Genomic DNA, 12,470 nt, shown 5'->3' on the forward strand with positions numbered 1-12,470 from the left:
AAGTGGAGAAGGACCTGGCTTCACTTGGAATATCTAATTGGCGCCACGTAGCGAAAAGAAGAAACGACTGGCGCGCTGTTGTTAACTCGGCTATAATCACGTAAGCGGTGTCTACGCCAATCAAGAAGAAGAAGAAGTCCATGATTCAGCTTTTGTGAGTCAAAATATCCGGATATAATAGAACCACAAAATTTATTAATTTTAAACCAAATAAAAATGTTGTGTGAACTAATGAAATTGCTTCTTTTAGCAACCAGGGTCTAGAAAGTATGTCCGTCTACTATTAAACACATAATATCATTCCAGTTACACTACCAAAATTTTTAAAAATGGTGGTCTGAGCATTATGTTATGGGATTGCTTTTCGTACTATGGTATTAGTCCTACGTATTTGATGTGATATACATATACCGGGAAATGTCTATAATAAGGACGTTTGAACTGGATAACGACCCAAAACATACGAGCAAACTAGCTAAGGAGTGTGCATCAGAAAGGATCGAAGTAATGTTGTGGCCAACGCAGGCACAAGAAATGAATTCAATCGAAAATGTTCAACTTAGGCTGGTGATCAAAGAGGCATGGGCGCAAATCCTTAAAAGGCGAGTGCGTGGTCAGGGTATAATATATCCCATGCAACCTCGGTATATGGATGTAATAAAAAATAAAGACTCTACAACCAAATATTAGTGAAGCGTAAATATACAATTTTTATTTCTAACTACATTTTTTCAGTTTTTCTTTCAACAAAATGGGAACTACTATTTTCGGGAACAAATATATTGAAAAAATAAAACTGTGCGTATATGTAAAAATATCAAAAAAAAAACTTTTTAAAGTTATTTAATTAATTTTTTGCATTTTTAATTTGATTTTTCCGTTCTATGGTTAGAATCCACCGTCACTACTATTTCCATGAACACAGCTGTATATTCTCTCTGGATGCTAAATATTTCAAGGTTCAGGATATAAAGACCCACGTTACCTTCACCAATTCATGAAACATTTTGCCATAAAAAAACAATTCTTGAAGACATTAATGCTAGAATTGGTCAGTATATTGCATTAAAATTAGCATATACCATCTCACACTGCTACCAATATGARCAAAACTTATAAAAATATATATATATTTATATATGTATATATAATATATGATAATATAAAATAAATTGTGTTAATTCAGGTAAATTCCCTGGTTTCTTTCCTTCGCTAGCTGCCTGATATGAATCCTATTACTATATACATATGTCAAAATATGCTTTCATGTACGCAAAGAGTGAAATAAAAATTTCATTTAATACATACCTTCAATGGTTGCTTTCATATATATTTAATTAAATAATGTTTACTATATGTTATTTTATTTTTGATTAAATAAAATCAGTTTGATATTACAGCGGATTAATCTATTTACAATTGCATTCCAAAATATATATGAATCTTTAAAAAACTAGTGTGTCCCAATCAATACCAATTAAAGTGAATACACATATCACCGGATTATAACGTACATTTTAAAAATTTGATATTATCATTAACTGAACTGTAACGAAAGTTGATAGAGGATGCTTGAGAAGCGATTGAGAATGAAATCAATATTGGCAAAATTAATGTATTACAAATTTTTAAATACTTCCCGTTAATGTTTTATGTTTTGGGCATAGAATATGAATATTTATCAACGTTGGTGATATTTAAGAAAAATCCGGAAAATATCAACAGTAACGATCAAGCAAAATTTACTAAATGGCAGTAACGGGTTTTTTCTGTGTTTACTTGAATGGAAACTTATTACGATAAGCATTAATTTTATATTTATTTTACGGTTCGGTGATTTGCATACATTTGTAGCGTTCCCAAGGATGATTGAAAGTAGTTGCATATTATTCATAACAGCGAACATGCCTATAAAAACTGAATTAACCAGATAACTATTTATTTTAGAATACCGTTTGTTTATTACTGGTTACAGCTGTAGTAAAAATTCATCACTCACCATCATTGTCATTGTAGCAAGCATTATATACATATATAGAATGTAATAACGACACACAAAATACAAAACAAACCGAAGACTAATTCTTATCTCTTGCGTCGCTTAGTTTTCTTCTTTGTCGTACATGACGGTGGAACTACATTTATATTAGTTAAAGTTGTTTGCATTTCAGATGTGTTCATTCCGAGGGCTGGTAGATCTTGATCGGAACTATCTTTCCGGTTCTCTATTTCCAAATTACTCTCTTCAGCAGACGATGTAGACGATGATGTTGCAGCATCAATCGCAGCCATAAGATTTATTTTATGTTCTAGTCTCTTCGTTTTCAGTTTCATGGGAACATTAATAGTTGCAGTATTCGCTGGTAAAATGAAACCATTGTCATCTGAAGTAGTAGCAGGAACGGGCCCTTCACTATCGGTTGTTGTATTTGGAGATGCATGTGTAATGATGTTGTCAATTAGATTTTCATCATCTTTATTGTTCGATCCAGAAAAAGTAGAGGATTTATTTTTATTATTTATTGTTACAGTTTCTGAATCAGATTTTATTTTTGTAATTAACGGGCGTAATTCCTCGTCATCTTCGAAAGTGATTTCTTCCTTTTGCTTTTTAGTTTCTGCTTGTTGTCTTTTTCGATTTTGCTTTTTACTTAACTTTTTCTCTTCGATAACAAGAATTTCCTCTGAAGTGGATGAATTTGCCGAACTTACAGATTTGTCATTTGTTGTTCCCGTATTGGTAGTATTAGTTTCTTGGGAACTGTGTTCCAAACTTAAATATTGATCTTCGCCATCGTTGAGTAACTTATAATCTGGTGATGTTATATCTCCCATCTCCGAATTGATTGTTACTTGATATTCTTTTGACAATTTATCTTCGTCACAGATACTATATTCTTCACAATGCAATGATCCACATAGAGCGAAAATTAAATTTTGTTGGCTAAGGGCTTTTGGAAGTGCGAGTGCTTTTCCATCCTGTCTCGGATTTTCCTGTAACGGGCTATCAAAATTAATCAAACTTAATTGTTCTGACAGATTATCTTGAGCCTTTGCAGATGATTTATTTTCTTTTTCCATTAAAATTGAACAATATGGATAAATATCAATGTTTTCTAATGCGGGCAAAGGCGGTAATGATTCCAGTGGTTGCAGTGAGGAAAATCCATCGAATGACCATTTGCTGTCACCTTTATTTTGATTTTTTAATTTAACATCAATTTGCTCTTTTTCCATGGATTTTAGTTTCTTTTCACTATTTTCTGTGATGTTTGCCTTACTCTTAGTATTCTTCTTCATATTACCGCCTAATTCAGTGCATGAATTGTCAATAGGTTTCGAAAGTGTAGATAAATCGGAAAGACCATTGCCTTTTTTTTCTGTATTGATCTCTTTAATTTTAACAGGTTTTCTAGTTTTACCAATTGTCCCCAAACTTGGGAAGTTATCGCTCGATTGCACTTTAGATTTTAGTTGTTTGTCACTACTTACAGTCTGCCATACTGAATTATTTGATTTCGAAATTTGTGGACTTTCACTAATTTCTGAGTTTGACTGGATAAACGCCAATTTTTCCTTTCCGATATCTGAATGAGCGGAAATTGCGTCATTTTTTGATATATCATTTTCGGCTTTCTTTTTTAATGAGTTTTTTTCCTTTTTTGTAAGATTCACAGTTACATTTTGTTCAATTATTTTATTACAACATATACTAGCATCATCGTGTGCTTCATTTCCATTGTCAGCTGTATTTTCAATGGCTTTACTGTCACATCTAATTGTGTCTTTCTTCTCATGTGATTTGCTTGTACTAGCAGCCTCTATTGCAATTTCTAGTTTTAACTCGGTCTCTTTACATAATTTATCGCATTTAATATTGTTTTTAGACAATGTTTTAATATTATTGCTAGTGTTTGTGGGTTCCCCGATTGAAGTATTTACTTTTGATGTATCTGCACATACAGTCGATTTCATAAAACTAGTTAAGGGTACCTTCTTATTTTCATTAATCTCGATTGAAACGTTGTCTGATATAGTTTGATTTAGTTGTGCGTTATCCTTTAGAAAACTTATTTTTTTCGAGTTATTTTTTGTATCAGGTGGTTTTAGGCCCTTATTATTAGTTTCACATTCAATTTGAGATAAATGGCCTTTAACAAGTTCTCTATCTCCTGAAATTTTATTTCGAATCTTCTCAATAGGTAAAGGTGTCATTCGTTTAAATTCTATGACATCTTCCTTAACTGATGATAAGCTTTTTAGGTTTTTTTTCGTTTCTATTGTGGTCGTATTGCCACATAAATTTCCGCTGTTCGTAGTGTTACATTTGTTTACGTTGTTTCTATGAACTAGCTCCACCATGTGTCCAAGTTCAGAGCTCACGTGTTGCTGAATGTCCCCAGCTTCAGTGATTAGAACAGCAGTTGTTGGCTTATCACTTTCTGTTGAGCATGAATCTAATTTCTTCACATTTTGATATTTTATTCTTCCACTTTTTTGGTTCCTCTCCTTTTTGCTTAACTCGGCATCTACTTCTTTTGCTATGACTGGCACTATAAGTTTATTTTTTATTAACTCAGGCGGTTTACAGAATTCTTCACTTTTTACAGTTTTTCCCGCTGTTTGATTAATATTATCGTCACATAATATCGCCACAACGGGACGAAACAAAGACTCATCACAATTTTCGTGTATAATACTCTCTTCGGCAGCTAATTGCGATACCACTTCATCCAGAATGTCTCTTTTTACGTCACTTGAAATGCCTGAAAAAACTGTTGTTACCGTCCCCAGAGGATTAACTACTTTTTCTACTGAAGGTGTAGACGATTTTGGAATCTCAAAAGTTTTCTTATTTTCATCACAACAGAGTTGAACTTTTTTACATTGGTCGGAATCGACATCAGAAACCAAATTCCAAGTACCCATTGCAGTCAGTGTTTCTGACGTCGAGGTGAGAGAGGGGGGATATGAAACCATGGCTTTCAGGCTGTTATCAGAATCATCTTCACCAATGTCAGGATCTGCGCGGGCATCGTAGAATGGGACATTATCAGACGAAGCAACCCCAGACGCTAATCGACCTTCAATAAAAATACAGAGAAAGAGAAGAAAACAAAAGATATTGTGAGAAAGAAGCATTAACAAAAAGCCAAAAGCATTTTTCTTTGTAAATGAATGTTCGCAGTGCTGTGGAATCTATTCATATTTAGACCCGTTATCCCTTATTAAATCAAACTAATCGTCATATCAAAAAAGTAATCTTAGTGTCCCAAAGTTCCGAGAAAAAGCAAATAAATTGCAGCAAAAGTAGTTACAAATGGTTCATTTAAATTTGGTAAGCTGCTGTGCAAGTATAAAACTCAACAAAAGCATAGCAATGCAACATAAAACATTGTAACTTAACGTAATGAGAAACAAAAGCATTTTAGAATATTTTTTCAACCAAACTAATTGATTATTCATATGAAGATGTATTGTAAATGATAATGTAAGCAGTTGTTACAAATCTAATTTTTATTAAAATCAAGTGATCCATGCTGATTTATTTATCTGCTTTATATTTAAAATTAAATTAGAATTGTTTCCTAATCCCCAGTACCTGCCTTTGGCTTTTTCTAAATCTATTCTTCTCTCGTCTTCTCTTTCAATGTTTTTTTATATATCAATGCGTTCCCAACATCTTTTAAAGTAAAAAATGTGAATTTAATGAAGAGCATACTGATCATTAAGTCGAATTCTATCAGCAATCAAATGAAAATGTGAATACATACATACATAGCATGGAAAATCGTAGTTTCTTTCATAGTCCTTTTCTCAATTATTAGAAAATGTATTTTTAATCCCTGAATTTCGTTTGATTTGTACGAGTTTGATTCAGGACTTTACATTATTGATACAGTTCAATTATATTAGTTGATGCAGTAGGATAATTCAATTAACTTTAAGTATTAATAATTTTACATACGTGTAAATACATTATTAAAAAGCGAAATAATACCTTTCGGCGTTTAATTATATTTTAGTTATATTTAAAGTTTAGGAGTAACCCATTTTCATATTAAATAGGAATATATTACAACATTGATGATAGTAGACATTTTATAACACACAAATGAATAGAATAATGAATTTTCAGTATCAGAAACAATTCTTATCACAGCATCACCTTTTATCCTTTTACTAATAAAATGTCTCATAGTAAAAAAAGTTAAACTCGATATATCAGACTCTACTTTAAATATTGAGTACAGTAACCTCATTTCTATTTTTTTTAACACTCATATTTCAATATGATATATGTGTGTATAGAATCATTAATTTCTTCATCTAATATCTTCTCATAAGAAATTATCATCCGTTGGAGTGAAACACTAAGAATAAAACAAAACTAACAAAACCAAAGACGCCACGAAATAGGAAACATATGTACATACATATGTATATGAAAGTGACCAAGGGATCAAGACAAAATTTACAAACAGTTGGTGGTGTAATCATGGCGCAACTGATATAATGATCTTCGTTATAATTGTACATTGGCAACCTTAACCCTGGACGTGCTTTGTTAGCCGATTCGACTAAAAATAATCGGGCTTTGCAAAAAAACAGCAAAATAACGGTGACCGTCCTGGGTGAAATCAGTAGTTGGGAATAACGGAATAAAATATCGAAAACATGCACCACCGCCCGCACTAACAAAACTTTATATTTACTTACATGTACTTTTTCGATCATCCGACACAGATGGTGATTCCCGCATAGCATCGGCCAAGTCCTCCTTTAATCGAGAATCACCATGAGCCATTGCAAAATCAGAATCCAAATGCTCGTGGCGAAAACGATCCATCAGTTTTGGACTCTGTTCTACACTACCTAAAATTAAAAAGTAACTTATCCAAAAATTTAATTACGAATGTAATATGTACTTACTATATGAACCCGATTCAATAAGGACCGGCAAAGAGCATCGAGCTGCAGCCGTTACTGGCATACTTAGTGGATGTGAACGAATAGCCGATGCTGAATTTGTGGACTTCGTTACCCCTATTTCAACAGCCTCAACATCAACATGGTTCAGATTGGAGCTAAATTAGAAATTGCTTACATTATTTGCTTCGCTGATTTTGGTTTGATATCAATTACTAATACTGACCCGCTAGGAGTGTTATACGTTTTGAATACACATTGAGGCCCCATCCAAAGACGGCGGTGTGGACCGGCGTGTGTAATAATTTCTACCTGTGATACCCAACTCTCATTTTTTTCATCCAATTCGTCATACTGACGTATGCTGTCTAACAAACATAAATTTCTATCCTTTATAAGCCAATTATCATTTTCCAACGGAGGTGCCAACTCATGAGATCCATCCCTTCGCCTACCGAGATTCCATTGTGCTTTAGCTTCCACTTCCAATTCAATTGGAGTATCATCACAAATTTTATCTTTGGCAATATCTATATCATATTAAATATCAAAGCATATTAGATATTACATAATTTATATTTGTAAATAGTTTCTTTTATTACTTGATGCAAGTTTAGTGTCCAAATCGTATTGTATAAGAGCACCGTGGCCAGCCATTACGAAAAGTGAATCAACAGATTTACGCTGCATACGATGTGATGCTTCTCGAGTGACATTTGGTGGTTCAAGTAACCAAGATCGCGATTTCGCAAAAATTGCACACACGCTCAAAGGTTTTCCATTATCATCTGATAGGGAAGAATGCCTTTGTCGTTGAGAAGCAGTTGATATGCCACTACTACCTACACCGATTTTACCCGGCATAACCAGTCCTGCAGACCCAGGGGGTGATCCGAGTGCAAAAGGTTGTCGAAGTTGAGCTAAAGCTTGTACAATTGTGGGACGCGGAAATGGTGGTAGAGTTGTATTGTGGTAAGGTTGCAAGGATTGCATAAAAGTGGTGCTTTCTGAATGTGATATTGGAGAATTTGAACGGCCTTCTACAGATAAGCCCGCCGAGCGATGAAATCGTGACAACTTATTAACAACATGTAAAGATGTATGTGTCCGCACTCCCATTTGACCACCGTAAGGTGTAATTGGAAATACATGAGTAGTTCCCCTTAATGTCGACACCGCTACCCAACGTGAATCTAGTGAAAATGTAATGTTTTGGACCTTTGCACTAGTATCGCCCCTATGTAATACATATAAATGATGTACCGCTGAAAGACTAGGGCTTGCGGGATGGGGCTGTATACGGAAAACGTGAAAATCATGACCACGACGATCGGCGGTAAGTAATAGCATGCCTGAATTATCAAACTCCATTGCAACAATAGCTTCTGCGTGAGCGACAAAATGTGCAATAATGGGCTCCTCATTAACACCGCCAGTAGCAGATGTCATTGAGGTGGGGCTGTAATCTTTAATAGTCTTCTGAAAAAAGAAGAAAAAAATAAAATTACTATAAACAATTTGTGTATAATGTTAACCTCTATATCCATTATCGTAACAATCCCAGATTGTTTAGCTTCAACACCAGTAATGGAATCAAAACTACTATTTTTTGATATACTGCCACTATTTGACGTTCCTGTTAAACCTGCTGCTACCTGTTCACCAAGCTCTCGCAACCCTTTTCCAAACGACTTTGCAGCATTTAATACAGTTGCTGTGTAACTGGCTACACCCTCACCATCCCAGCCGCCACCGCTACGCTTTGAGGGAATCAGCCTTTGTTCAGCATAAGCTAGCCAGCGTTGACCAAGAGCAACAGGATTTGGATTAATCCTTCAAAGGTAAGAACTCATATTCATTAATACAACACATAAATACATATGTAAATGTTATGCTATGAACAATGATATACACTGCATCTCATCTTACTTACCCAGGACTTGGATAACATGTAGTTATTGAAAGCCGATCTTCCAAAGTATGGGCATCAAAAACAGCTATACGTTCGTGAAATACAATAACAATGGAAGAACGATTGGCAAGTACGTCCAAAATTACGTTTTTAAATTTAATCGTCTTCACTTGCTTTCCAGTTTTAAGTGAAACAAAATTTATTGTACAGAACTGAAGCTGTGAAGAAGCCGTACTACTGTCCACTAATGCAATAATAGGGCGCTTTTCAGCATATATATCTATCGATTCATCAGCACGTCCATGTTCATTGGCGGATCGCATTAAGGTCGGCGTTGGTAAGACTCGTAATGTTGACACAACACCATGGCGCCATGATAGCACTTCAATAGCCTCCCCGTTGGCAGGGATAGCCCATACTTGAACGCCAAGACCGTACCCTAATAGTAGAAGTAATGGTGGTGCTGCACTTCCCTCCATTTCCCAGTCTATACCGAAACATGGATCGCTTATATCAGCAGCCGTCTCAAACCGTGCCCAAATAATTGTATCTTTGGGCTCAGTATGTGACTGATGTGCCACTAGTGTAACATCACTGATGAACCCAAACGCAGAGTCTAAAATTGAACGATCGCTTACAACTTGGGGAGGCACAACTGCAGGTGCGGCTATGCCACGCGATTGTCGCCGTGGTGAATCTGCAGACATCTTCCACTTAAAATTCTCAGGAAATCAGTGCTAAAAGCAGCACTATACTCCTAGGGAGCTATTTATGCAATTATAATCCAGTAATAACTTATTTTCTGAATGCAATATTGCTATTTCTGAAAAACAATATAACACAAATTTATTATTTCATAAATATAAATTTATGTATCTTAAGTATTAACAGAAAAAAAATTGCATATGATTTCAATTTATTTATTCTCATGCCCATTACAGAGTTATTAAGGCACCGCCACCGGAATGTGCGACCCTCCCAAAAATCCCTGATTTTTGCGTTTTTTTTTTTTTTTTTAATGTTGAAATTAACTAATCGGTCCGATTTTTTTTTATAAATAAATACATTCATGACGAATACAAAATGATTTTTTATGTTTATTAATTGAGTGATAGTTGTTGTAAATATGTTGTTGAAATGGCACGTAAAAAAATGCCTGCACGACGTCAAAAATGTTCTCTCCAAATTGGAACCAGATATCTTCAAAACTCTTCCTTTGAGGGTGGAAGTCGGCCAGATTTGGTAGAATGTAGAAAATCATTCTATTTAGTATAATAATGTTTCATATCACGGTTTTTCCAGTAGGGATAAAATGCTTTCTATGTGTCGTTTTGGCCATTTTTAATTTGTCATTATCTGTAATTTTTGTTTCATAGTATTCAGTAATGTTTACAATTTCATCATGGAAATATATACGCAAGAACAACGTTTACAAATTATTCAATTATTATTAGCAAAATAATAGTTCTCCATTTTTAACGTTTCGTGCCCTTTTGCCATTTTATGGTCGTAATAATCGTCCACCATTGCTCGCTATTCGTCAAATTGTTGAAAATTGTAAGCGTATATTTTCTTTGCATAATGCCTAAATTCCAAAAGGACAAGGAAGAAGAAAATATTGCTGCCGTCCAAAAAAGTGTTGCTTGCTGAAGATCGCAATTCGTCGATTTCAAGACGTTCTCAAGAATTGTGACGGTCTCAAACCACAACCTGGCGGATTTTGGGAAAGGCTTTGGACGTGCATGCCTATAAAATTGTTCTCATTAGGGAACTGAAGCCATTAGACCACCATAAACGTTGCTTTGGAACAACTTCAAAACAATAGCGATTCTTTTTAGAAAATTAGTTATGAAACTCACTTTCATTCAGTGGTACGGTAAATATACACAACAGTCGTTTCTGGTGCGAAGAAAGTCATCTAAATTTAGCTTGGTGTGATTTTTGGTTTGGTGGAATCATCGATCCATCTTCTTTCAAAATGAAGCTGGTGATAACCAACTTTTATGGCGCAGTTCGAAAAAGTTGATCTTCATAACCTCTGGTTCCACAGTGCGCGCAACAACCGAATTATTGCGATAGAAGTTTGCAGATTCGATTATTTCAGGAAATTTTGGCATTAAATGACCTCCAAAAGGTTGTGATTTGACGTCATTAGACTATTTCTTGTGGGGTATTATGAAGTCTTTGGTCTTTAGCAATAAAACAAAAAAAAAACATTTGAATTGACAGTTAGTGTTTGTTTTTTTTATGATTTATTAAATTAAATGAATTATCATTCTTTTTGGAAAACACTGTATTTTCGGCATTATACTCTTGCATATTGTTCGATAGGCGAAGTAGGCGTGATTGTAGTCCGCTTTTACTCATTCGCGCTCCGTTTTTACAGTGTCGTTAGGGACATATATTAGTTCGAAGAAATAGTATCTCTTCTTCAGAAACACAATGAGAAAATGTAAATTTATAGAAACTTTTAAATTCATACGCTTCAATAAAAAAAAAAACACCGATGCGAGAGATTACAAACAGATAAATTTTCACTGATATCCGATGTAAGGATAACCTATGAGTAACAGAGTACAGTACAGCAGTATAGAAAAGTATCAATTGTAATCTGTTTTTGAAGTAACATATTAATTTTTATAATAGTTAGCTAGAAAACCAATAAAAGGAAATAAGAGGTGATTCAGATTTTCCTTGTACAAAGTAATACAAAAATAAATTAAACATTTCTGTTGGAGAGAACGAAGCAATTTAATTGCAACCCTGCGAAGAATCCATAGCACTGTAACTTAAGTTAAGCTGTCATGTAATATCTGTAACTAACTTCATTCACTTCCATTTTTTTAATTGAATAAAAAATAAACCCATGTAAAACAATAGGTTTTGGGCCCAGGCCAAAAATTTTTTAAAGTAAAGTTATACTTTATTGGCTACATAGACTAAAAAGTTGTGTACATCTTGAACTGAATTGTATATGGTGATATTGATATAAATGGCGAGCTCAACTGTGAGGATTGATCCGCTAAACGCGGATAACTACGATACCTGGAAGTTGCACATGCGTGCAATTCTTGTGAAAGCTGACTTATGGAGCTACGCATCTGGAGCTATACCCTGTCCAAACGACAATAACGCAGCGAAGTGAATACAATTCGATCAGAAGGCCTGTGCGGATATAATGCTTTCAATTACACCATCAGAATTGGGTTGGATAACTGAATGCCAAACTTCACACGAAATGTGGAAAAAGTTGGAGTCTACGTTCCAGTCAAAGGGTCCTGCGCGAAAAGCCACCTTACCGAAACGTATTGCACTCGCCCGTATGAAGGAGGGCGATAACTAACATTCGTGAACATCTAAACGAATTTTTTCATGCTGTCAACAAATTGAAGGAAATAAATGTAACTGTTGGGGATGATTTATTAACTATATTACTTCTCTATAGTTTACCAGATTCGTTTGAGACGTTCCGATGTGCGCTGGAAACTCGAGATGAACTCCCCAAGCCAGATATGTTAAGAGTTAAGATACTGGAAGAAGAACAATCCAGGCAAGCAAAAGAAGCTGCAGAGAGCATAACGTGTTAGTTGCTCAACGAAGAACAAACATTAGATACTCAAATGATGTA

At 34.7% G+C, this 12,470-nt stretch overlaps 1 protein-coding gene across 3 annotated transcripts in view; it reads right to left on the bottom strand.

The window, feature by feature from the left end:
- Nucleotides 1-1,342: 1,342 nt before the first annotated feature.
- LOC108978836 overlaps nt 1,343-12,470 on the bottom strand; it is a 20,378-nt gene continuing 9,250 nt past the window's right edge. For 2 of the 3 annotated variants that reach the window (XM_018949321.1, XM_018949322.1), the window contains exons 2-8: nt 8,864-9,665; nt 8,466-8,763; nt 7,533-8,409; nt 7,157-7,460; nt 6,934-7,088; nt 6,721-6,876; nt 1,343-5,084 (exon numbers count right to left, since the gene is read on the bottom strand). In XM_018949321.1, the coding sequence (XP_018804866.1) occupies nt 2,086-5,084; nt 6,721-6,876; nt 6,934-7,088; nt 7,157-7,460; nt 7,533-8,409; nt 8,466-8,763; nt 8,864-9,549 (5,475 nt within the window). In that variant the 5' untranslated portion in view covers nt 9,550-9,665 and the 3' untranslated portion in view covers nt 1,343-2,085. The remainder of the gene's footprint in view (nt 5,085-6,720; nt 6,877-6,933; nt 7,089-7,156; nt 7,461-7,532; nt 8,410-8,465; nt 8,764-8,863; nt 9,666-12,470) is intronic. The other variant, XM_018949324.1, reaches the window with a different exon arrangement.

This window comes from Bactrocera latifrons, unplaced genomic scaffold (genome assembly GCF_001853355.1).
Source record: "Bactrocera latifrons isolate USDA-ARS-PBARC rearing strain unplaced genomic scaffold, ASM185335v1 scaffold_128, whole genome shotgun sequence".
NCBI lineage: Eukaryota > Metazoa > Arthropoda > Insecta > Diptera > Tephritidae > Bactrocera > Bactrocera latifrons.